Source organism: Phocoena phocoena, chromosome 8, assembly GCF_963924675.1.
Source record: "Phocoena phocoena chromosome 8, mPhoPho1.1, whole genome shotgun sequence".
Taxonomy (NCBI): Eukaryota; Metazoa; Chordata; class Mammalia; order Artiodactyla; family Phocoenidae; genus Phocoena; species Phocoena phocoena.
Genome location: NC_089226.1, coordinates 14,469,536 through 14,495,198, shown reverse-complemented (window position 1 = coordinate 14,495,198; position 25,663 = coordinate 14,469,536). Strand labels below are relative to the sequence as shown.

The 25,663-nt window shown below is 57.4% G+C and overlaps 1 protein-coding gene across 3 annotated transcripts in view; it reads left to right on the top strand.

The window, feature by feature from the left end:
- PHLDB1 (pleckstrin homology like domain family B member 1) overlaps positions 1-23,428 on the top strand; it is a 45,346-nt gene extending 21,918 nt beyond the window's left edge. The window contains exons 11-24 of one of the 3 annotated variants that reach the window (XM_065881487.1): positions 2,721-2,876; positions 5,121-5,231; positions 5,404-5,493; positions 8,455-8,595; positions 9,947-10,087; positions 10,248-10,350; positions 11,570-11,864; positions 11,962-12,052; positions 13,429-13,575; positions 15,679-15,795; positions 16,073-16,175; positions 20,936-21,021; positions 21,171-21,203; positions 21,987-23,428. In XM_065881487.1, coding sequence (XP_065737559.1) covers positions 2,721-2,876; positions 5,121-5,231; positions 5,404-5,493; positions 8,455-8,595; positions 9,947-10,087; positions 10,248-10,350; positions 11,570-11,864; positions 11,962-12,052; positions 13,429-13,575; positions 15,679-15,795; positions 16,073-16,175; positions 20,936-21,021; positions 21,171-21,203; positions 21,987-22,127 — 1,755 coding nt within the window. In that variant the 3' untranslated portion in view covers positions 22,128-23,428. The remainder of the gene's footprint in view (positions 1-2,720; positions 2,877-5,120; positions 5,232-5,403; positions 5,494-8,454; positions 8,596-9,946; positions 10,088-10,247; positions 10,351-11,569; positions 11,865-11,961; positions 12,053-13,428; positions 13,576-15,678; positions 15,796-16,072; positions 16,176-20,935; positions 21,022-21,170; positions 21,204-21,986) is intronic. The other 2 variants (XM_065881486.1, XM_065881488.1) reach the window with 2 other exon arrangements.
- Positions 23,429-25,663: the final 2,235 nt, after the last annotated feature.

The following is a 25,663-nucleotide window of genomic DNA, read 5'->3' as shown; positions in this document are numbered from 1 at the left end:
CTGCATCTGGAGGACATCCACCTCCAAGCGTGGCTCCGGTGCTCAGGATGTGGTCTTTGGGAGATGGCCCTCAGGTCTCTGTTTCCCTTGAGCCTTCAGGATCTGCAGCCTCCCATCCCAGATGGTCCCAGCTCCTGCTCCTGGCCCTTTCAGATTTCGTGCCAGCCTGCTGGGGCCGCTCCATCCCACAGGGGCCGTGTCAGCCATGCCCAAGATGTCCAACAACGTGCCAAAAGCTCCGAAGTGGAGAGGGGCCACCTATTTCTGGACTTGACAGTATTTTTCCAAGAAATAATTCTCCTTCTGGATTTTTTGAGAGTGTCTTCCTCCTGCCCCTCAGTTTTGAAGCTCTTAACAATTCTTTGACCCTCCCACCCTGTTTTTTGGAGCTTTGGCTCTGGACCCCCAAAACCACACTCCCAAATTCTGTGCCAAATTAACTCCATGCTTACCAACCAGGCCTGCACTAACGCCCCCTCTAATCACTGTCCTGGGCTCTCTGCATGTCCCTAACTGCCAGTGCCACCCAGGCAGGGCTGAGCCGTGCCTGCTTTTGCACTAACTCCACGGGCACCCCTGTGCCCTTGGCCCCTCCCCTCTAATGTTGCCTCCTAACGTTCTTGGTGTGGGACCCCAGGGTTTTGATCAGAAAGGAATGGGCAGGGGGCACAGCTCCACTTTACTCAGTGGGGCATTGGCAGGAGGGGTACAAAATTGGGGGAAATGCTTGCCTGAGGAGCCTCTCAGTCCAAAGAGCTCCTCTCATTTGGAAAAGCCAGGGTGCGGCCTCCACAGACTGTTTGCAGTTTCCTGCACAGAGGAGAGGCGGGCTGTCCTCCAGCCGTCACCTGTCTTCCCTCCTGAGTGGAGGGATGAGGAGGTCCAGTGGTGGTAGCATGGCCTGGGGAGGGCACAGACAGGGGCTCTCTGCCACACAGTGGCTACCCTTCCTAGCTTTCCTCTGGGGCTTCCCAATTTCAGATACTCCAACCAGAGGGTGGGAAGGGGTAGGTCTCTCCCCACTCCCACCCCTGATCCATTCAGAACATAGGGTATTGCAAAGGCTGAGTCCAAGCATGGGGAAGTGCTTGGACCTCAGAAACTGCCCTGATCAGGCCTGGAGGAGGATGGGGGCGTGGGGTAGAGGGGGGACAGAGGCAGGGTTCAGCACAGGGACTCCAGGGTGAAGCTCAGCGTTTCAGCAGGAACCTGTCTAACCTCATTTCTCATTGACCTGGCATTGCCTGGAGGCATGGACTTTGCCTTCTCTCTGGGCCCAGTTATTTGAGGTGGAGGTGGTGATGGTGGTGGCCACGGTGGTGGTGGCAGTGGGGAAGGTTCCCTCAGCTTCCCTCCCCAGCGCCCAGCCCATGGCCCCATTCTGGCTTTGGAATCAGTAATCACAGTTTCTCCTCTGCCTGTCCTTCGGAGGGGTGACTCACCAGCTCCTCCCTGCATCCCCCCTTCCCACCCTCAGAGGTGTCATCTTGCCCCAGACAGAGCCATCCACCTCCTCTCTGTACCCACTCCTGGGGCTCCTATTACCATGGCAACGGGCCTAACTAATTGCAACCCTCATCCTACCGAAGTTCAGCCTGCAGTGCCAGCACCCCACCCCCACCCTGGGCAGGAGGTGGGGAGGCCAAGGGGGTTGGGTTGGGGTCCCCTCCACTGCACTGCTGTAGCTTTAACATCCTCGGCTCCCAATTCACACCCAACCCCTGGATTTAATCCCCACCAACTCTACCCTTTTCCCAGGGTTAAATTTTGGTCTCTGGGAAGCGGAAGAGGGGGAGGAACAGCAGCTAGAGGCTCCGTGTTTGTGATATGGAACCAGCTTTGTCTTTGACTGGTTTGGAGAGAAAACAGGGCCTCTTCCTAGGACTTGCCCAAACCTTTCTAGTTCAAGGGACTCCAAGAGACCAACATTTCTGCCTGGGACCCACACCCCTGCCTGTGACACCATCGCCTGCACCTCCAGTCCTGTCTCACACCCCAGCTCTTTGCCTTTCCCACTCTGCACCTCTTCCTCCTTATTTCCCTTTCTCCTGTTTGCTCTCTCCTCTCCTGGTTAAACTCCTTTCATTCCCCGCCTTCTTTCTCTTTTCCCCGCACCCCACCCCCCTTCCCTGCGCCCCGCCCCGCGCCGCCGCTGACCCGGGCCGGAGTTGAGGAGTGTGTGTTCTGTTTCTCCCCTGTGCCCGCCCCCTCCCCCTCCGGCGACCAGGAGAGGGCGGAGCTGGCCGCGGGACGGAGGCACCTGGAGGCCCGCCAGGCGCTCTACGCCGAGCTCCAGACGCAGCTCGATAACTGCCCCGAGTCAGTGCGGGAACAGTTACAGGAGCAGCTGAGAAGGGTCAGTTTCACCAGCCCCCGCCCCCTCCCCGCCCCCGAGGGCCACCCGCCCGGAAGAGAGGAGCGGTGGGCCGGGACCGCCTGGGCCCTGCAGTACCTGCCGGACGACAGGGTCCGTGTTGTGGCTTGGAGGGGACAGGGAAGGATTGGGGTGGGGGGTGGAGGTTCTCCTTTCTGCTACTGCAGGCAGCGCTGCCCGGCAAAGGGGCAGAGCCGAGCGGAGGAAAGGGGGCGGGGTGGGGGCAGGTCCCTTCCTCCGTTTCCCCGGGTCCAGCCCCCAGAAGTCTCACCTCTGTGAACTGGCCTTCCAGGCGCAGAGTGGTATCGTGAGCACCACCCGATCCCCTTTGTCACTGTCGTTCAAGGAGGCAGAAGCCCTGGAGACTGAGACAAAGCTCTTTGAAGACTTGGAGTTCCAGCAGCTGGAGCGGGAGAGCCGCGTGGAGGAGGAGCGCGAGCTGGCTGGCCAAGGGCTGCTCCGGAGCAAGGCCGAGCTGCTCCGGAGCATCGCCAAGAGGAAGGTGCGCCCCCCCGGCCCCCATCCCTGCCGCGAGGCCCGCAGTGCCGGCTTGACTTCACCTTGCTGAGCCTCGGTTTCCTCATCTGTAAAACAAGAACAATAACAGGCTGTTGTGAGCGATAAAGGAGATGATGTGTGTGAAGACAGCATAGGACGTGATCATAGTAAGCACTCAGTGAACAATAACTATTGTTATTAAGCTCTGACTCCCCCCAGTCCTCCAGTGGAAAGTGGATTGGGCTCACATTCAGAGCTGGGTCCTGGCTGGGCAGGGAAGGGAGAAACGGAGATGGAGGAGGGGGCTGAAGAGGAGACTTGCTCCTGCCCTTGTAGAGCTCTCTGATGGAAGTGCTGGGACACATACAAAGACCAGAGATCTGGATATTAGAGCCTGCCAGGGGTACTAGAAAGGCATCACCTGGGTTCCAGCCTTGGCCCAGCCCTGGTTCAGCTGAGCCGTAAAACAAGGGGATTTGGTATCGCATCCTGGCTGGTTCTGGAGCTCCAGATGCTCTGATGTCTCCTCCTGGTCTCAGCCAGACCAGGACAGGGTATTGGGGCAGGGATGTAAAGTTGGGAGGAGGCTTGTGTTAAGCCAGGGTTAGGAAGGTGTGGGTGAGGAGAAGGGGGAGGAGCCAGGCGGCCCCCACACCTGTTGCTGAGAGTTGAGTGTTCGTGCACACATATGCATGCATGTGCACTTTGCCAGGCTGGAGTGAGATCGGGGAGGGGTGTCAAAAAGAGGGGCTAGATGGCTAGCCTGAGTTTGGTGGTAAGTGGGGAGCCACGGGACTTCCCCCTGAGTCCAGATCCCTTGCTTCTCTCCCTGAGCTGCTCTGCCTTACAAATGCATCTGCCTATCAGTGAAATGGGCGTAAAGGCATCTGCCTCGTAAGAGAGTTAAGTGAGGTAGCACGTGCAAAGCCTTTAGCAGAGTTCCTGGGTCCTGACAGGTTCTCAGTAAATTGCAGACCTTGTTGTGAGGATTACCACCCGGTCTGCTTCAGTCTGCTTGGGCTGACCCCAGATTTAGTACAGCTCCCTTCTTCCCTCCCTTCTCTCCTATGTCTTGCTCTTAATGGTGATAGTTTAAGGCCTCCTCTTTCAGGAAGCCCTCCTTGGATAAACCCAGCCCATTTTCCCAAGCCCCTCTCCTTCTCTCTCACTTATTATCTTTTCATTTCCTTTTAGCACATGATTGTTGAGCCAGGCATTGCGCTAAGCCCTACTGGGGATATGGAGACAAAAAAGAAACTGGCCCGGCCCTTGGATCGGACAGCTTGGGCGGGGTGGTGGTGATGGAGACATATATTCACAAGTAACAGCAATACCAGGCAAATGGTGATATGGAATAATTTGAGCACAGAGCAAGGAGCAAAGGAATTGAGTGGTGATCAAGGAAGATGTTGGAGAGGAGATAGCATTGGGTCTGGTCTTGGAGAATAAATAAGCTCTTGATGGGTGGAGAAGACAGGGCAGCATTCCTGGCAAAGAGAACCGTATAAGAAAGGCCTGGGAGTGTACACCTGCACCGCTGACATTACAATAGGGCCGAGCTGAGTGCACGCCCGCCGAGGACTCAGGGTAGGAGGGAGGGTGGAAAGTGGAGGCCCAGTTCCAGGAGCCCTTGAGTGCCGGCTGAGGGATTTTTGCTTTATCCTGTGAGTAATGAGGAGTTGCTGAGAAGAGGACTGATGACCCTTACTCGTGGATTAAAAAAAAAATTATTCAAGTAATATACACTCTGAAAAGATTAGAAAATTCAAACAAGCAAGCAAACGAAAACAATCCTCAAAGTCCATTTTAGGAAGCTATCTGTGGCAGTGTAGGGATGGATCAGAAAGTTGAGAGAGTGGAAGCAGGAGGCTGGTGAAGAAGTCCAGGCCGGGAAACAGAGGGCCTGGGTTGGGGTGGTGGCAGTGGGGTGGAAGCACGGGGGCAGGTGGAGAACGTTGCAGCATCTCTGGGATTCCAGACACGTTGACTGGGGCGGGCGGGGAGAGAGATTTGGGAACTTGAGTTCTGGCTGGTGTGCCTGGTGGCATGGGGTCACTGGTCGTGGGAGGGGTGAGGGAGCCGACCACAGCAGCCTGCGTTTTCCTTGGGTGAGACGAGGCCGAACAGAAGGGCTAGTTGATTCCCTTCACCCAAGCCCAGGGTCTCTGGGCAGCAGAGACGGCCAAGCCTCACCTTGGGCTCAGCCCTGTCTCTCCAGGGTCTGACCCACTACCCCCATCTCCTCCAGGAGCGCCTGGCGGTCCTGGACAGCCAGGCTGGGCAGATCCGGTCCCAGGCTGTGCAAGAGTCAGAACGCCTAGCCCGGGATAAGAGTGCCTCCCTGCAGCTGCTGCAGAAGGTAGCCCCAGTCAGGGTGGGTGGGGGATGAGGGCTGGCGAGGGGCTGGGGGAGTGGGAGGTGAGTGCAGAAGGGCTGCAGTGGACACTGGCCAGCCAGGTGGGATCCCCCTTTACTTGGGGCCCCTCGCCCCACTCCCACTCCTTTCTGATTCTGCCGCTTTGGGCTTGCAGGAGAAGGAGAAACTGGCTATGTTGGAAAGAAGATACCACTCTCTCACAGGGGGCAGGGCTTTCCCGAAGACCACGTCGACCCTCAAAGAGGTAACATGGTTGGTTTGGGCCCCAGCCTCAGGCCCAAGGGGTCTCCTGGGAGGCTCTGGAGCAACACATGGGGCCTTCATCCCAACGGCTGAGGTTGAATATGGGGGCATTTTCCTGAACCGGAGTAATTTGAGTAGGGATGGCTCTGAGGTCTGGGATTGGATCCTCTATGGCTACCGGCTGCTTCTTTTCAGCTGCCTTTCTGGGCCCCAGGAGCCCACCGATCTTACCATTTCGGGTGACTGAATACATCTGGGGGATTCAGGAGGCATGGGTGGGGAGGATGGCAGCTCAGAGGTTTGGTAAGGGCTAGGGCTGGGTGGACTCAGCTCAAGGGGCAGCATAAGGATCTAGGGGTCCTGATCTTGGAGCTCCCTGGGCTTCTGTCTGCAACTAGGCTACAGGCTCAGAAGTGGGCATTGGGGCTCGTTCTTTCCTGAGTCTCTGCATGCCTGGTGTGTGAGGTCCAACCAGGACGTGCCAAGTTTCCTGCCTCATTGTGCAAACAGTTTGGGCCTGGGGTGGGGTGGCTGGGCTGAGTGTGAGGGGTGAGGCCCCTCACACGTACCCTCTCTGTAGGCTGAACTGCTCATCTCTGAGTCCTCAGAGGTGGGGCTGGGGATGGCAGCTCTGGGTCCCTTCCCAGGGTCTTCTCAGGCTGGGGCCTCCTCTGGTCCCGTAACCCCACCTGCTTCCACTCAGCTCTGCCCCAAAGCACAAGAGGTAATCACAGCTAACTGCCTGCTCTGCTGTACTCACTGCCTGTCTGCCTGCTTGCTGAGCTGTGCTCAGCTCCTCCCAATGGCCCAGCTGAAGGGTGCGTGGCAGTAATCCTTTGTCTGGCCAGTTTGTTCCATAGGTGCCTGGGCAGTCCATGCAAAATCAGAACATCAATTTGCATATAAATTTGCATATATTCTGCATGTCATCCATCCGTCCTCACAACACACTGGACCTGCTAGCTCATTTTCCTTTTCTGTGACCCCTGGAGGACGGTCCCCCTCTGGAGCTAGGTCAGGGTGGGCTCCCCTGGATAGGGCAGGCTTAGGATCCTGTACTTTGATTCTGCATGCATTTTGGATGCCTACTATGTCCCCAGCACCTAGATAAGCTCAGAATTCTAAGGATTTGCTCAGAGAATACAACAGTCCCTGTCTTCCCAACCCACAATCTGGTGTGTGAGCATCTTGCCAAGTCCTAACCTTCGGGCAGTGGGCTGGTTTTTCTATCTGGGCTTTTAGCTACTCCCTGCTAAGGCTTCTTTCTCAGGGCCTGTGTTGCTCAGGCCCTAGTGGTGCCTCCAGTTCCTGTTCCTTCCAGCTCCTGCTCCAGCAGATGGGGTGTGAGGGGACCCATGGGAATGCTGTGACTGGCGCTCGGTGATACATGTGTGTGCCTCATTGGGGAGGCCCAAGGTGTTGGAGACAGAAAGGCTCTCTGGGAGGTGGGTCCTGGTCCCTGGTGGACTCTTGGAAGACCTTCCTCGGGCTCCTTCACCTGCCCCTAGCCCAGGGCAAACCCAGGAATGGGCTTTCAGGGTCTGCCCGTGGCAGGGCCCGGATGCCAAGGCAGCCTCAAGAGTGAAGGTTGAGAAGAGCCTTCAGACAGTCAGTTCTGCCGGCCCTTTTCTGCCCCCCACCCCACTGCCCAGCAGCCAGCTGAGGCCACAGTGGGCAGCCGAGCTCCCCACGTACCCCTGCTGTGGATTTTGTATTGAATGGAGTGATGGCCCTTTGGCATGGAGTGTGGATGTCAGGTACCTGGTTGAATCCTGTTAACCTGTTCTCTGCCCACCCTTCCCCCTCCCACCGGGCACCCTAGGAGTATGTGAGCCTGGCAGAGGTTCTCCAGCTGTGCTCCTGCTTGGACCCCTATGCTTCTGCCACCTCCCCCAGTGCGCTCGCCCAGCCCCTGCCTGACAGTGAGGTACCAGCCACCGAGTGAGCCCACCTATGCCCAAGGGCCTCCTCATGGATGCCCTCGATTGCCCCTCAGGCCTGGGTTGGGGGGGCAGCAGGGTCTGTCTTCAGCAGTGAGGGAGAAGGGCAGCTGGCGTCAGGGGGCTTGGGAGTGGTTCCCTCTCTTGCCTGGGGCTTCGGGATCTTCCTTCAGCTCCTGATGGCTCAAGGAGGGAAAGCCTTCTGCTCTAGCGTGAGGGCATCCTGCGGAGAGGACCCTGGCTTTCCCGGGCTCTACAAGCCTACTCTGCTCTGTGTGTCCTCCTCTTACCCTCCCCTTGCCCGTGGGCAGGGCCATCTCTTGGGTTCCCGTCCCATTAACCTCTTGTATTCCCTCCTGTGTCTGGCCTTCCCCCAAGTACCTGACGCTTGAGCAGCTAAAGGCCATGTGGGGCACCTCGCCTGTGCCCGCAGCACCTGCGCCAGGCCTGCCTCCCTGGGCCCCTGCCTCCCAGGACCTGGTTCCCACCACCTGCCTTCTTCCCGCGCTGCCCTCTTCCTCCTCCTTCGCTTCTATCCCGCCTTCAGCCCAGGTTGGTGGTCTGTGTGTTCCTGCCACCCGCAGCCCACTAGTGGCGTGGCTCTGTCTGTGTGTGCTTTGCCCGTGCGCAGTGGCGTCTCAGCCCTCAGCCGGCCCCCGGGGGGAGCGCTGCCTGCCGGGGGGGCGGTGCTCCGGCTGGCCGGCATCGTGGTTGGCGCAGCACGTGTCTGTGGTCTGGGAGTTGTGCCCTGTTTCTCTTTGCCCTTAGCACGTTTGCGGCAACTGTTTTCTCACTGTGTTTTCTTCTCTTTACACTCTCCTTTCTCCCTTCCTTCGTTCCTGTTTTCCCTTCCTGTCTGTTTCCCTGATAATGGTCTTCCTTTACCCTTCCTCCAACCTTCTCCTTTCTTTGCCCTTTTCTTCCTTTTTCCTCCCCTTTCCTTTCCTTTCCCCTCACTCCTTGACCTTTCCTCTCCATCCTTCCCCTCCTGTCCCCTGTCGTCCTCCCCGTGCCCCCTCCAGATGGAGAAGCTGCTGCTCCCCGCTGTAGACTTAGAGCAGTGGTACCAGGAGCTGATGGCCGGGCTGGGGACCGGCCCCGCTGCAGCCTCCCCTCGTTCCTCCCCCCCGCCTCTGCCCGCCAAAGCTTCCCGTCAGCTGCAGGTAACCCCTCCTTGCCGATCCCTCAACCCCACAGTGCTGCCTTAGGTGGTGGGGGGTTAATCCAGCCGGGGCAACAGGGGCCTCTGGACCCTGAGAGGGGAGTGAGGGTCTCCTCTCGGGCAGCCATCCTGGCACTCCGGGTGTGGAGGGCCAGCCTCCTGAGTCCGAGGCTCGACGCGCTTGGCTGTCCAATGCAAGGAGGCTCGGGAGCGGCGGTGCCTCATGCTGTCCTCGGTGGCCCTCACCCCCAGAGCTTCTCACTCGGTCTTGTCCTGATGCACTCTAGAGCCTGTTGTCTCTGGAACTTGTGTGTCCTAGGAGAGTTGCCAGTATTTTGTTCTCCTGGTCTCCCCAGGGGTGACACTTGGAGGCAGGACAGAATGGGACAAAGGCTCTGAAGTGATAGCCCTGAGGACATGCCCAAGACTCCTCCTAGTTGCCATTGGGGGCATGGCCGTGCTCCAGCCTGCGGCAAGCTGCTGCCCTCGGGGTGGGGGAAGAGTATTCGGGCAGCCTTCTGCCCCAAGTGTTGCTCCACTGACCGGCTGGAGGGCCTGAACCCCCCTATCCCCCAACGCCCCATTCAAGATTCATTCTTTGAGTGAAGTCATTGCATCTCTAAGACGGTGATCTCAGCTCTAAAATTCCGTGTTTCCTTTGGGAGTAGTTTGTGTGACATTTCTATTTTGTGCCCAGCTGGTTTGAGATTTTTATATGTTTTGATTCATTTAATCACTACCACAGGCCTTTGAGGCAGATAACGATAACTCTCGTTTTACAGATCAAACACTGGGGCCCCCCCGGAGAAGATAAGTAATCTCTCCGAGGTCACACAACTAGGAAGTAGCAGAGGCTACACTGAAGGCCAGGGTTCTTGACTCCAAAGACCATATTCACCAAACATTAGTGCTGTGAGGGAGCTTGGCGATTATTTAGTCTAGCCCTACCCCCTCCTTTTGCAGATAAGGAAGCCAAGGCCCAGAGTGGGGAGGTGCGTGGCCCAAGGTCACAGCCCCTTAGCAGCAGAGCTGGGACCAGAGGGAGCCCCGGCCTCCAGTCAGTCTCCCGTACAGCTCTGCCCATTGGTGTTAACTCCTCACATGGGTTGATTTACAAGGTCCTTTCTAAGATGCAGGGTTGGACCAGGGATTGGCCCAAGGAGGAGCAGCCTGGAAAGGAGGCTTGGCAGCTGCCAATAACATCTGTCCATTGGGCTGGCCCAGGAGGCTCAGTGCTGTTGTCAGCTAGAGACAGAGGCCTCGGGTGCTGGGGCAGTACCTTGGGTCACAGCCAGCCTAGATGCCATGGGGATGGGGAGCTGGGGATACCAGACCGTGTCTCTTCCCTCCAGGTTTACCGCTCCAAGATGGATGGTGAGGCCACTAGCCCCTTGCCCCGGACCCGCAGCGGCCCCCTCCCCTCTTCCTCTGGCTCTTCCTCTTCCTCCTCCCAGCTCAGCGTGGCTACCTTGGGCCGTAGCCCCTCCCCAAAGGTCTGAGGACAGTGGGAGGGCTGTGTGCGTGGCAGGGTGGTGATGGTGGGGGATGGAGACAGCCACACTGGAGAGAGGTCACAGCCTTCCATGAGGGCCTTGAGGGTGGGGGGAGGTGCCTTGTGAGCCTCGGGTCCCAATGCTCCGTTTCCCTCTGCAGAGCACTCTACTCGCCCAGAATGGCACAAGCAGCCTTCCTCGCAGCCTGGCAGCCACTCTGCAGGACATTGAGACCAAGCGCCAGCTGGCCCTCCAGCAGAAGGGTGAGTGGCTGCAGCGCCAGCCCACCTGCTCTCCTGGGGGCCCTGGACATCTGTCACGTGCTCCCCACCCTACCTCATCCATGCCCACGCCTTTCCCAGGATGTTTTTCCTTTAATTGGGATCTAGGCAAGAGCAAAAAGGATTTGGATTAGATACCTAAAGAAGAGATTCCTGGCTATTTATCAAAAGACTAAGGGCAGGGGACTAAGGGTCGGCAGGGTGGGGTGGGGGTGGGGGTGGGGGGGTGGGAGGTGGGGTGGTGGTGGCTATGAGATCTTTCCTAGAGACCGCAGCAAATAAGGGAAATGCTTGTTGACCTGAGTAGAGATAGACGTTATCCTGTCTGGAGGCAGGGGGTTGGACTTGATGACCTCCACAAACGCTTCCCTAAGATATTGTCTCTAGGGACCCAGGAGTCCTGGTTGCTCGTGTGCGTTTTGTTTGTTTTGAAAGTCCAAGTCCTTGCCTTTCTCCCCTCTCATCCCCTCTGTGTCTACCCGGGGCCCCCCTACCAGTCGAGTCGCTTCCTGCCGAGCCCCTCCCAACTGACGACCCAGCAGGTAGAGCGTTGGTCATTGAGGGCATTGCTTTGGCCAGGCAGCCCCTGCCCGGGCATCCGCATGATGTATTCTGCCCAGGCCCCCACTGCCCGCAGGCAGACTCCCAGGCTGAGTTGGGTTGGGGTGTTGGGCTGGCCTCACCCCGCCAGCTGAGCTCTCTCCTGCCTCAGCTGTGCTCTGCCTCGTCTCCCCTTCCTCCTTTCCTGCCGCTGGCACTCCTGCTTCTGCATCGCCGCGGGGTCTGCATTGATGTGGGTGCTCATGGGGCTCCCAGCACCTCTTCCTTCACCCTTCCCCAGCAGCAGGGTGGGTGCATGTGCCCTGCCCACCTATTCAGGCCATGGTTGTGAGCTGGAGCCACCTGGCCGTCGTGCTGCCGGGGCCCCACCCGGGCAGGTTCGGTGCCGCGTGTGGGCTCAGGACACAGTGGGAGCGCTGAAGTCAGGCTGCATGGCTGTGGCCAGTTGTGCAGGTGACGAAGCGTTGCCAGGGCAGCCGGACCTGGAGCTGCGGGGGCTTCAGGGAAGCTGGTGGGGGGCAAGGGGGCTGCCCCGTGTTACCTTCTCCCCGCTCGCTTCCTCCCTCCGTCTGTGATGCGGCCGGCGTCCTCCCTGGGGAGGTGGGGTGCCCACCGTGACTCCTGCCTGTCGCTCCTGCAGGGCAGCAGGTGATTGAGGAGCAGCGGCGGCGGTTGGCTGAGCTGAAGCAGAAGGCGGCGGCCGAGGCGCAGTGCCAGTGGGACGCCCTGCACGGGGCCGCGCCCTTCCCGGCCGGGCCCTCGGGCTTCCCGCAGCTCCTGCATCACTCCATCCTGCACCACCTGCCTGCGTCCAGGGAGCGAGGGGAGGAGGGCGAGCACGCCTACGACACGCTGAGCCTGGAGAGCTCAGACAGCATGGAGACCAGCATCTCTACGGGGGGCAACTCGGCCTGCTCCCCCGACACCATGTCCAGGTACCCGCGCCCCGGCCGCCACCCGACGGCCTGCCGCCGTCCTGCCCACACCAGGGCCGCCGCCTCCACCGTGTGCCTCCTCCCCTTGCCTCCCCAGTGCCAGCGGCCTGGATGTGGGGAAGACGGAAGAAATGGAGAAGATGCTGAAAGAAGCCCATGTGGAGAAGAGCCGGCTCATGGAGTCGAGGGTGAGGCAGATCTGGGCCATGGGAGGCGGGAGGAGGTGCGGGGCCCCGGGGCTGCCCTCTGCCCGCCAAGGGCCTCCGCTCCTCCCCAGGCCCCTTCACCCACGTTGTCCTCGCAGCAGTCCCTTGAGGAAGAGTGTTTTCAAAGCCTGTGTTCCTCAAGTGGGGGACGCGGAGGCTTGGCGAGATGACCAGTTTCACAGCTCTTAGGAAAAGGGGACGCAGCACCCAGTGTCCAACGGTGAATTTCCCGTATGGGAGCTTCCAGTCTTTGTGTGTTCACCTCTTTGGACGTTTGGCCACCACAGAAATTTTGATTCCTGTCTACCTGCGTGCCAGGTCACTCCTCTTGGGAATGGCTAGGACCTGGGGTTGAAGGATGGGGACAGAGAGAAGGCAGATGTCCAAGCCAGAGCAGAGGTGTTGGCTGCGGGGGCCTCACGTTGCCTACTGATGGGCCTGGGACACAGCAGAGGGGCCAGGGGTTCATCGTGGGCACAGCCAGGCTGAGGAAACTGTGCCTGGGGAGGAGGTGAAATAGAGAATCTGCAGAAGCTCATCTGTCTCTATCATCCGGGCATTCTGCATGTCTGGAGTTAAGAGTGGAACCCGGGGAGCAGGAGATCAACCAGAAAAGAAGGCCTCTTAGTCTTATTTACTTCAGAGGAGGGCAGATTTACAAACATCTCTTGACAAATGGAGAAAAAGGAGGTTCTGCTAAGTTTTGAGCTGGGAAGAAATGACAGATGGGAGTTAATATGAAGGTTGTTATCATTGATGAAGACATACAAAACATCACCCACATGCTGTGTATTTAATGATTTGTTTTAATGATTGAAAATCTTTTGATAATGGCTTTCATAAGTTCATTTTTTTCCCATAAAATCTGAAGTTCAACCATAAATGTTTCTCATTTGGAGTTTCAGAGGGCCTTCACTTATCGATTAGGTTGTTTAGACAATCCATGTCCTAGGAATTCAGATAAAATTATAAAAGCCCCATTTTTTTATTGAGTGCTTCCTTCCTGCCAGAGTTAGTGATGGGCATTTACTCACATGATCTCATTTAATTTTCGCTACAATCCCAGGAGTAGGCACTCTTGGCCCCATTTTACAGATGAGGCAACTGAGGCTTAGGGAGTTTGTCAGGGTCCAGAGCTCATAGTGGTGGTAGAGCCAGGATTTGAAGCCAGGTTGGTCTCACTTTAAGGCATTTACCCTTGTCAGCCAGGTCCTTAGAGAGGGTGGGCTTGGGGGATGATGGCCCCTCATGCCAGGCTGCCCTCTGAGGTGGGTGCCTCCTGTGGCTCTGCCCCGGCCTTAGGAGGGGTGGCAGGGAAGAGGGCAGTGGTGGGCACTGAGCCCTGGCTTTGGGGGCAGGAGCGGGAGATGGAGCTGAGGCGGCAGGCCCTGGAGGAGGAGCGGAGGCGGCGGGAGCAGGTGGAACGGAGGCTGCAGGGCGAGAGTGCCCGGAGGCATCAGCTCGTGGAGAAGGAGGTCAAGATGCGGGAGAAGCAGTTCTCGCAGGTGAGTGGGCGGTGGGCTTAAGGGTAGGGCTGACGAGGGGTCGGGATATCCCAGGGTACTACCCCTGCTGGGCTGTAGAGCCTGTTCTCTCCAGAAAGGATTGCACAAGCAGAATTCTACCTGGGACTTGTTTGGCCCCAAGGAACAGGGACCCGCTCTGTGTCTGTCTCTGTGTGTGTGTGTGTGCGCGTGTGTTGCGTGTGTGTGCGTGTGTGTGTGTGTGTCTGTTGATTGGGTTGTGGGGATGCGGCAGGCCACCTTTTAGAGAAGAGGGTCTGGACAGGCCTTCCAGTGATGGGAGCTGAGTCAGAATCAGGGTGGCTACCCTTGGCCTCTCGCAGGGGCCTCACCTCTGCCTCGTGAGTCTGCACTGCACCTCCTTCCCGGTCCCTGATGCCCTCCTGCTTCTGGTGCTTTGTGGCTGTCCTAGCCTCACTCCACCAGACCTTTTGGCTCTAGGCCCCACCACCAGCAACTGGCCTCACTCTGACTTTCGGTTTACATCTCCAAAAGAGAATGTACTAGTTTCTCCTTGGGACAAGAATCCATCCTTACACAAAAGCCAAGCCTGGGCTTTTTCCTTATACAGGAGACTTGAGCAGAGCAGTTGAAGGGAGAGGGAGAAATTAGGTTGGGCAGGGAAATCGACTCGTGTGTCTGGTCCCAGACCCTGGGCCCCTGGGAGAACATGTGAGATTCAGACAGGTTGTCCCTTCCTCTGGGGGTTTCCATAGGCCTCCCCAGCGTGGAAGTCCTACCCAGCAGTGACTGGCGATCGTAGCTCCATGATTTCCTAATGTTGCTGCAACATGAATTCTAAGGGGTAGGTTGGCTCGGGAATTCAGAAATAATTAAGAAACTCTGTGTGTGAGTTTTATCTCTGTGCTTGGAATCTTTTGCTAAATGCCTAGTTCCCCTTTCCTGTCTCTGTCAGTGGTCTCTTTGGGACTCTCTTCTCTAGCCCCCTGCGCTGGGGCTCAGGAATGGCTGCAGGGGCCACCAGCTTTGAGGAGGTGGATGGCGTCAGCTCATCTTTGGGGCACCTCTGGGAAGTTGAGCATTTTGTTTCTTCTTTTTTTTTTTAATAAATTTATTTTTATTTATTTATTTTTGGCTGCATTGGGTCTTCATTGCTGTGTGCGGGCTTTCTCTAGTTGTGGCGAGCGGGGGTTGCTCAGCAGTTGTGGCGCAGGGGCTTAGCTGCTCCGCAGCATGTGGGATCCTCCCGGGCCAGGGCTCGAACCCGTGTCCCCCGCATTGGCAGGCAGATTCCTAGCCACTGCGCCACCAGGGAAGTCCCTGTTTCTTCTTTAAATAATTTGTAATGTTTCCTTTTCATGTCATTCTAACATTCTTCGTCGAAATAAAGAGGAGAAAAAAATTCCAGTTGACTGAGAATTCTAGTTAAGTATCAGAAATTTTGAGGTGGAACAGACCTTAGAGATTCTCTAGTTCAAAGCCCTTGTTTACATATAAGGAGACGGAGGCCCAGAGAGGGACTGTGACCCAAACAAGGCCCCACAGGAAGTTAGAGACCAGGCTTCTTTTTTTTTTTGCGGTCTGCGGGCCTCTCACTGCTGTGGCCTCTCCCGTTGTGGAGCACAGGCTCCGGATGCGCAGGCTCAGCGGCCACGGCTCATGGGCCCAGCCGCTCCGCGGCATGTGGGATCTTCCCGGACCGGGGCACGAACCCGTGTCCCCTGCAAAGGCAGGCGGACTCTCAACCACTGCGCCACCGGGGAAGCCCCCAAGGCCAGGCTTCTTATTGGGCTTTTCTTCCAAGAGCATGTTCACGTCTCGTCCTTTGCTTTGTTCCATTCAGCCCAGAAGGGAGAGGAGGGGCAGAGACAGGACAAGGACAGCTGTGTCTGGGAAACTGAGGCGTAGAGCCGTTCAGCAGTTTGCCCAGACCTGGGTGGAGTCAGCACAGGCATGCCAGGTCCCTGCTTTGGCCAAAGCCCCGTGAAACCAGAGTGACAGCCAGGAGGGTGGGGAGGGGGTGACGGCAGGCTTTTGGGGGTTCGGGACTGAAGCCAAGGGGCCCGGGCAAGGGGATGACAGGGGAAGAGAGGGGCCCCTACTGATCCTACCCTCTGCTCCCAGGCACGACCCCTGACCCGCTACCTGCCGATCCGGAAGGAGGACTTTGACCTGAAGACCCACATTGAGTCCTCAGGCCACGGTGTGGATACCTGCCTGCATGTCGTGCTCAGCAGCAAGGTACAGGCCCGCGTGGCCCCGGGGCACGGCGGGGGGCGTTGTCGTGGCGGGGACCCCGTGTTCAGAGGCACCTCCTGGGTCCTCGGAAGAGTGGCCCTAGTTCCTGCCCTAACACCAGCGGTCTCTGTCCCAGGACCAGGTGTGCTGGCCTGGAGAGATGTTGGGGACAGCCCCCCGACAAATACAGGCACAGGCGATGGCACTGACATTGCTGCTCAGGGAATAAAGGTTTAGGGGCTGCACATTTGGGTCTTTCCTCACCCCTGCCTTCCACCAGGTCTGCCGTGGCTACTTGGTCAAGATGGGTGGCAAGATTAAATCATGGAAGAAGCGCTGGTTTGTCTTCGATCGACTCAAGCGCACCCTTTCCTATTATGTGGGTGAGTTCCCCCAAGACTGCCCCAGAGCCAGGACCCCTGGGCTCTGTCACCCAGGACAGTGGGTCTTCTGGAAGCTTCCAAGTGGGGTCCAGGGGCTTGGGCTGGGTCTTGTCCTCCCCTCTCTGAAAATGTACAGAGTATACCTGGTTCGCCTCCATTGATTTGTTCACGCATTCATTTTTTCAGCAGTATTACTGAGCATCTACTAAGTTACAGGCACTATTCTAGGCTCTGGTGATAAGCAAGGTGGCCACAGCTCTCTCTCCCTTGGAGCCTTTTGTCAGGGAGGCAGATAGTGAGCAAAGAAGGATGGGAGTGCTGTAGGGGACCCCAGAGGCTGTGGGCGCATGGAGTCCTGTGGATTCCCCCTCGGTCAAGTTCCTGCAAAGGCACCAGTACAAGCAGCTGAGCAGTGCCCGGACGCTCAGGGCAGCCCTGAGGACAGCCCCCTGGCCCATCCTGCTCCCTCCGCCCTCTGCACCCAGCCTCCAGCTTAGTTTCCCTCCCTGCAGTTCCCTCTGGACAGCTCCCACGTGGAGCGTGGGATGCTGTATCATATTCTGGTCAGGATAGGCTAGGCTGCGCTGCGGAAGCGAACTGTCCTAAGATCCCAGTGGCTCAAAACCCGCGTTTCCCTACTTACTCCTGGTACGTGTCCATGTACGTCGTGGGTTGGCGGGGGCTCTGCTCTGTGTCAGCGTTCTCTTTGCTTCAGAGCATGCCTTTCTAGAATGTTGCTGGCTGCAGCGGCAGAGGGTAAAGAAAAGCCTGATTGGGTTGGCACTGGCGTTAAATGCCCCAGCTGGGGTCTGTCCCCAAGTCACGAGTGGGTCTGTTCCGCCAGTCACCCGGCCCCACCCAACCACAAAGCCGGGAGGAGCGGTCCTGCTGGGAGCCTGGAAGGAGAGGGCCGGAGGGTTTGGTGCTGGAGTCACTCAGGCCTGGAGCACCCTGCTTCCCCCCTGACCTGGTCCCCAACCAAGTGCCATCCCTTCCAAGAAGCCCTCCCTGGCCACCTGGGCCCTGGGTACGGGGAGGCAGAGACACGCGTGTCCCCATGTTTCCACCTAGGCTGGGAAGGGACTTTGTCAGGATTGAGAGGAACAGGCCCGGGAGGACAACTCCATCTTAGGCACATTGAGGTTGAAGTGCCCCTGGGGCATCTAGGGTTACGAGAAAGGTCAGGGTTAGAGACAGAGTGAAAGTTGAAGCTGTTGGAATGATAATAATAACGATAATACTAATGATAGCAGATCATACTTACTGAACACTTGTATGAGCCAGATGCCGGGCCAAGCACTCTACGTGCCTCATCTCATTTAATCTTCACAGTGATCTTGTGAGGGAAGCACTGTTTTTACACTCATTTTACAGATGAGGAAAATCAGGCACAGAGAGGTTAAGTAACTTGCCCAAGGTCTCTCAGCTGCTAAGAGGCAGAGCTAAGACTGATCTTGGGCAATTAGACTTTAGAGCAGAGAAGAGGGAGAAACAGAGCTGCACTCTGGGGCAGGTCCACCCTTGTGAGGAAGGAGGCACCAGCAAAGCGAAAGGGGCAGGAGGCAGGAAGCCACATGCCAGGTGCTGTGCTGGTGCTTGGCGCATGTGACGTTCCTTAATGTCTGTGAAACAAAAGGAGACCCAATCAGACAGGGAAAGGGGAGGGCAGGGCGGAAATGGAGAAGAAAGCCAGCGAAGGGAGCAGACATGTGCAGGCAGGGGGTGTCACCAGCGATGATGGAGGCTGCAGAAAGGCCAAGAGTAATGTGGACCCAAAGGTCATTTGATTCAGGGGTTGGATCTTGACGAGAGAATGGTTTCCACCACGTACCGGGGTGGGAGCCAGATTGCACGCGATCCATCAAGGGTAGGTGGGAGGTAAGGAAGCAGAGGCAGGAATGTGGCACTATTTCCAGTAAAGGAAGAGATGGGAGAGAACAGAGGCTGGAGAGAAGGCCAGGCCCAGGGGCCAGGATGGGGCTGGGTCCCTGTTACGAGGAGGAAGTGCCGGGTGGAGGCGGGCCTGTGGCTGGATCAGGGCCCTGGGTGTGCCTGGCCTGCTCCTCGAAGCTGACATCCTCCCTGCCCTTGTCTGGACCCTCCTCCCACCTACTCCATGAGACCCCTCCATTCTACAGGGTCCGGATCAGAAGCCACCTCTGGTGAAGCCTTTCCTGGTCCCGCCTCACTGGGAGCGGTTCCTGCCCTCCGCTGTTAACTCCTGTGTTATACAGGGTCCCTCTGCCGTGTGGTACCAGCCCTGGGGCGTAATGATGTCATGACAGATGCCGCGTGTATTGTGCCAGACACTGCCGAACAGTCGGAATGTGTTCTCTCACTTAACCCTCGTGACTGCCAGTGACCTGTAGGCGTTCTCTTGGAGTCCTAACCATGCCCAGGTCACACAGCTGATAAGCGGCTGTGTGTCTGCTTTCCTTTCCCCCGAATTGTGGGCTCCTAAGAGAAGGGTCTCTGACTTCTTTGGATCCCAGTGCCTCGGGCTCATTTTTTCAACATTGATTGAGCACCTGCCGTGTGCTAGGACATAGCAGTCAGTGTTGGAGAGCTAGACCTACGAACAGATAAAAGGAGGGTTCAGATTCAGCACCGTGAGATTTGTACAGAGGACCATCCGTGCTGTAGGGGCACGGGAGAGCACAACCGTGCACGCCAGTGGTGACAACTGCAATGGGTCTTGAAGATGACATAGGAGTTTGCCAAGGGAGTGGGCTGGAGACCATTCCAGTGTCGGCAGAGCGTACTGTTAGGGGACCGTGAGAAGCTCAGTCTGGCCGGAGAGAACTTGCGGTTGGTGCAGGGGAGGGATGTGAGGCAAGGCCAGAGGGGCGCGTTGGCACCGGCCTGTCAGGGACCTCTGCCCAGCCAAGGAGGCAGCAACGTCCGGTGAGGCAGCAGGATTCGATTTGCTTCCGGAAGCTCCCCCCTCGGCATCAGGGCCAGTGAGTTGAGGGGCAGGGGGCGGGGCAGGGGCACATTAGGAGGCTGTAGCAATGATCTGGGATTGATACCTGGGCCTGAAACAACACTGGGGGTGGGGGAAGGTGGCAGCCATCGCAGTCTGAGTTTAGCGATCTTGTGGCCTTTCCTTTGTGACTTGGGCTCAGTGCCCAGGACGTCAGTTGAGGTGCCTGCTCGGCGTCTGCCCCAAGACGGGATGGCCCGGGCCCTGTGCTTTCTCCTGCCAGCGCCCTGTCCCTGCCACCCGAGCAGTCATCTGCTCTGCGGGTTTGCCCACCTCCTTCCTGCCACCCCTGCCTCCAGATGCTATATGCTTCCTTCCATTTTTTACTGTTGGAGTTAAATAGATAAATGCATTCATATAGTTCAAAACTCAAGACACATAAAAAGGTTTAAATTGAGCATTACGCCCCCTCTCACTACAGGTAACCACCTTTAAATCTCTTGTGTATCCTTCTGGAGTATCTTTAGGGGAATATAAACAAATGCAAACATGTATTCTTACCCCTTTTCTTACACAAAAGGTAGCACCCAATACATTCCTTGTTTTCCTGCTAATGTATCTTAGAGATCTTTCTATCTCAAATATATCTATATCTAGATATTGATATCTGGGAATATTTTATAGATTTCTTTTTTTTTTAATTAATTATTTTTGGCTGCGTTGGGTCTTCGTTGCTGCACGCGGCTCTAGTTGCATCGAGCGGAGGCTACTCTTTCTTGCGGTGCGTGGGCTTCTCTTGTTGCGGAGCACGGGCTGTAGGCGTGTGGGCTTCAGTAGTTGTGGCGCGCAGGCTCAGTAGTTGTGGCGCATGGGCTTAGTTGCTCCGCGGCATGTGGGATCTTCCTGGACCAGAGACCAGGGCTCGAACCCGTGTCCCCTGCATTGGCAGGCGGATACTTTTTCTTTTCTTAAATTTTTTTACTTTTATTTATTTTTTGGCTGCGTTGGGTCTTTGTTGCTGTGAGTGGGCTTTCTCTTGTGGTGAGCAGGGACTACTCTTCGTTGCGGTGCGCGGGCTTCTTATTGTGGTGGCTTGTCTCGTTGCAAAGCACGGGCTCCAGCTGCGTGGGTTTCAGTAGTTGCAGCACGTGGGCTCAGTAGTTGTGGCACACGGGCCCTAGAGTGCAGGCTCAGTAGTTGTGGCTCACGGGCTTAGTTGCTTCGTGGCATGTGGGATCTTCCTGGACCACTGTGCCACCAGGGAAGTCCTTAGATTTATTTCTGAATCTGTATCTATATCAGATATTTCTCTGTCATTCTGTTAAACAGCTGGATGTATTCCATCATGTAGCACACTCTAATTTGCTTAGCCATCTCCACTTGATGGATACCTGGCTTGTTTCTAATCTTTCATGACTATAGGTACTGCTGTGGTGAAGCTTGTAAATTTGTTATTTTGTACATGTGTAAGATAAATTTTCGTGAAGTGTAGAAATTGGCTTTAGGGGCAAACACCTTTCTAACTTTGGTCGACGCAGCCAAACCATTCCTAAGGGTTTACCAGTTCCCACCTGTCAGATTTATTACACCGCCTGTTTCTCCACAGACTTACCAAAAGTGTGCTGTGTATTTGGGGTGTATTTTTGCCGTTCTGATAGGTTAGAAGTGATGTCTCGGTGGAGTTCTAATTTGCATTCTCCATAATTCTGAGTGAGGCTGAACACTGACCATGTCTTCCGGGCTCCCTGCTGGGCTCTGTTTTGGAGTCCTGGGAATCACTCCATTTCCCACGTGAGGACGCTCCACGTCCACGAGCCTGGCCCTTATTCCTTTGCAGACAAGCATGAGACGAAGCTGAAAGGGGTCATCTATTTCCAGGCCATCGAGGAGGTGTACTATGACCACCTGCGCAGTGCAGCCAAGGTGAGGGGCGGAGGGACAGCCCTGGGGAAGGGGTGGGCCCAGCAGGGCTCTGTGAGCAAAGGCCTCCCGCCTGCCCTCTTCAGAGGCTCGGACCCATCTCTTGTTCTCTTTCTAAACTTTCTCTTCCTCTCTCCCTCTCCCTTCCCCAGAAGAGGTTTCTCAGCTTCACTATGGTGTCTGAGGTACCCCTCCCCATATGCCTGTAACCAGAACTACTGCATATTAATGCCTCCTGTACCCTTCTCACCCCTGACCCTTGACTCTCCCCTAAGTACCCCCGCCTTCCCCCAGGCCTGAGGGCGGGAGCCGGGTGGGTTGCAGAGAGCAGGAAGCCCCTGTGGGCGTGAGTACGCTTGCTTGCCTCCCAGTCCTGAGATGACGGTAGGATGTGTCCCTCCGTGGGGGTGGCCAGTGCAGAAGGGATGGCTACAAGGGGGGTAGGGGGCCCTCAGAGACTAGATCTGGTCAAGAGGATTGGTAAACAGGAGACGTTTGAGGCTGGGACCATCTGCCTTCATGCAGGTCAGCCTCCCTCCCGCCAAGCCTCAGATGCCCACTCTATCCCTGATCTTCTGCCCTTCTGGGGTCCTGGGGCCCAGCATCCCGCTTGTAGCTTTTTCCGTCTGTTCCTCTTTTGCTGAGAAGAGACTCTGGTCCTCACTGGAACAGCCCTTTGAGACTGAGTCTTTCCCTTTTGTGCCTGCGGGTACCAAGGAGCAGGGCCCCCGCCTGGCAGCGTCTGTCCCTGCCAGGGTCCAAGGACTGCCCAGCTGAGAGGAGGGGACTGTCTCAGCTTGGGGCCCACCTGGTGGTGGGGATTGGGCTCTGGGCCTATTTAGGACTCAGCCTCGAGCTCCAGGGCGTCCTGGAGCCAGAGAGAGGAAGGCAGACGGCGAGGCAGATGCAAGATGCTCCTGGCCTTTGGGGGTGGGCCCTGGCTTAGACCTTCCTCTCTCCCTCGGCAGAGCCCAAACCCGGCCCTCACCTTCTGTGTGAAGACCCACGACCGGCTGTACTACATGGTGGCCCCATCCGCAGAGGCCATGCGCATCTGGATGGATGTCATCGTCACCGGGGCGGAGGGCTACACCCAGTTCATGAACTGACCGAATGGGCCTCGTGGACCCTCAGGCCGGCCCAGGACCCAGGCCCAACTGCCTGCTGCTCCACTCGCCCCTGGAGACAGTCACGCCCTGGGCCTCAGGCCTCACACAAGTGCTCCCAGAGGCCCTGGAGGGCGGAGCATGACTGGGGTTTTGTACAAGAAGTGACTTTGTAATGTTCTGTAAGGAGCTCGTCCTGTGAGTTTCTGAGCTCCAGCCCCCTAAAGAACCAGCCAGGAGATAAAAGTTGGGGAGGGGGCTTTGCTGCCTCCTGGGAGCCCAGAACTTGCAATAACCCTTCAGGGTCCTGCCCCAGGCCCAGCCAGGCTGAGGAGCTGCCACAGAGGGGCCCCTCCGCTCTGACCTGGCACCTGTGCTCCCCAGCCTGTGTTCTCTTTTGTAAAGGACTAATTATGGTACCAGAAGCTGCCAAAGATCCCCTCTTGCCTCAGCCCCCTTTTCAGGGGCCTTGGGGGCTGAGCAGAGCCACATTCAGAGTGGGGTAACAGCTCAGGCGGTGTACTTCTCAAACCCCGCTCTACCCCATTGTTGTCCTGCGTTTATATTTTTTATTACTTTGCTGAAGGGCCAGAGACCGGAAGTGTCATCCTTGAGGTCCCAGCTCTATCACCTTTTTACAGACCCATCACCATGGTCGCCACAGTGATGGCTTCATCGCCATGGTTACATACTAATTGCCGTGGCTCCGTGGCTCAGCCCACTGCTTCAGCGGTGGGCCCGTCTGAGGGTATGTGCCATCATCTCTCCAGCCCAGGCCCTTGGGCATCTCCTGCTGGGGGGAAGGGACTGAACACCTTCTCCCTGCCCCCTGCCTGCGTCTCCAGGCCCTGATACACAGCCTGCTGGCTCCCCTGTCCAGCCCTCCCCCTTCCACTCGTGCCTTGCCTAGAGCCAGAAGGGGTGAAGCTGGGAACTGTAGACCAGAGGAGGAGCCATTGGATGGGAGAAGAAGCTAGAAGGCTGTCTTTGGGGTTCTGTTATAGGGCTGAGTTTCTGACAGAGGGTTGTTCAGATTCTCCCTGATGGAAGTCCTGAGCAGGAGAGGAAGCAGCAGAGGGGGGTGCCCTGAGGTCTGGTTGCCCTCCCTGCAGCCTCAGAAGGGGGATGAAATGGAGAGCAGAGGACCAGGCCTCCAGCTGTCTGTGCTCAGCCCTTTCCGCCTTAACACTAAGCCCACCTTCCTGTCCCCCTTCCCAGCCCTGGGCCATGGTTGCTGTGTCCAGGCTGGATGTTTTTCAGTATTTGTAAGCATCTCAGCAGAACAATAAAGCATTTGGACTATGTCTTTGGGAGGCCTGGTGGTGGGGGACATGGGGTTGGGATACGTGGGTTAGGAAAGCTAGGTCTCCCCACAATGCAGCATTTCCACCTTATTAGATGTTCCAGGGACCCAGGGCCCAACCGTGACCTCCAGGTCCCTACCCTGCCTCCACTCCACTATGACCAAGGACCGGCCTGGGGGTGGGGGGTGGGCTCTCCAGGGATAAAGGATCAAGAGGCAGGAGAACGCAGGGACTCATGTGGAGGTTTAATTGGCAGGAGCTGGAGCCAGATGAGGGAGTGAAGTCCCGTCCCTGAGGCAGGAGGCTAAGCAGAAGGGCAGCTGCAAGGCAGTGGGGCTCCAGGAAAGCTGTGTGGGTCCCCGAGCTCAGCCGGTCACCATAGCGGTCCAGGAGCATCAGGACCACACCACTGGTCCAGCCAAACCCTCCTGGAGAGAGGTAAGGTCAGTGGGGCAAGATCTCTGGGGAAGGCCCGCAAGTCCTTTTATGGGGTATATGGGTCCCCACCTAGAGGCTCTGGCCCTGCATAGCCCCAGGGGTACCAGGGAGCACCAGTCAGGCCCTTCCCTGGGACCCACCTCCATGGAAAAAACAGGTCCGGAGAGGGGAGGTCATGGTCAGTTGCAGGGACGGCAGAGCCCCGAAGTTCCCTGGAGGCTGTGGCCCACTCACCTGAACTTCATACTCCCCTCCACCACCTGGTTGTCCACCGTTGATGACATCATACTGGGGACAAGAGGACGGGCTATAAGGTCAGGCCATACCCCAGCCCCGCAACGCCAGGCCTCTAGGGAAGCCAGAAATGGGAGCCCCTTAGGGAGAAGCTGCTCTGGCCCGCAGCTCTGACCCCTGCGGTGCCCAAGAATGGCCACCAGGTGCCGCCACTGTCCCCAGCTGTGTGGGCTTGGGCTTTGCACAGCCTGAAGATTCCTCCATCTCACCGTAGGGAGGAGGACCTCGAGGGACCGGGCTCAGGGGCAGCTCACCTTCTCATACGTGGCTGACTTTTTGGAGTAGATGTCACAGTTGGTTCGGATGCAATTCTGGGCCAGCTGGAAAGCTACTTCCTGGGGTCTGGCGGAAAGAGACTTGGCCAGACCCCACCCCAGCTAGGACCCTGAATCTCCAGAGCCCCCATCCCAGGGGGAGCAGAGGCCTGAGCCTTATTCTCCTCAAGGAGGGAAAGAGGCCCTGGGTGCTAAGACCTCCCTCCTGGAGCCGAGCCGGGGGCCAACCTGCTCCCATCCAGGCCTGAGTGTGGAGAGAGGAGGGCCGATTCCCCTGACAGGTGGAGGTAGGTGTAAGTGTTTGCTGAGTGAGAGGCGGAGAGAGCAGAGGAGCCAGAGAAGGGCCTCTGCCTCATTTGTTCACACCTCCCCAGAACCAGGCAGGCGGACCCTCTACCTCCGTGGGCTGAGGCCCTGGGAGAGGCCCCATCCCTGCCTCCTCACCTCTGATGAGCACGTCCTGCAGGGGGCCCAGGCATTGGAGAAGTCCCACTGCTGGCCTGTCTTCTGGTAGGTGAGGATCTGGCTGTGTCCTAGAAGGTTCCAGACGTTACCATGAGTGTAGGTGGGGGCTGGACAGGGAGCCAAGAGGCTGGGCCCTCCTGAAGCCAGATGTCCCCTTTGGGGGCCTTTTCTCCTTGGCTCACAGCTGCCCCCTGGTGGCAGAAGTGGGACCCTCAGGCTAAGGCCCTGGGTGGAGTGGGGTGTGGCTGCCACTTGCCAGAGGTCACAGGTCAGAGTCAGGGAGTGACAGGTGGCCCTGCCCCCAGTGTAGCACCCCGCCCTGCTGCCCCCTCGCCTCCAGGTATTTCAGAGCCTTGTCCACGTTGCCCGGGTCACGGCCCCGAGAGGAGTGTGGTAAATGGGGTAAACTTCCAGATCTTTTACGCTGAAGGCCATACTTGACCAGCCACCTTCCTCCTTGTCTCACAGGCCAGCCTTCAGCGCAGCCTAGCTTGGTTTCTGCAAATTTTAGTATCTCACAGCTTGGGAGTCATTCTCCCAGGGAGCACTGGGTTTAGGAGTAACCAGTACCCCTACTCGGGCCCTATAGGACTCTCTAGAAAGAACTGAGGGGGAGGACGGAAACATCTACTTCTAACTCCTCACCTTCTGCCCTCCCCAGCCTCCCCCAGGCAAACCGAGCCTGTCCTCCACCCCCAGGCTGCCCCGTCCTGCCCTTTACACCACATGGTGACTGTTCACTCCCCTGCGGGACTCCCTGGTC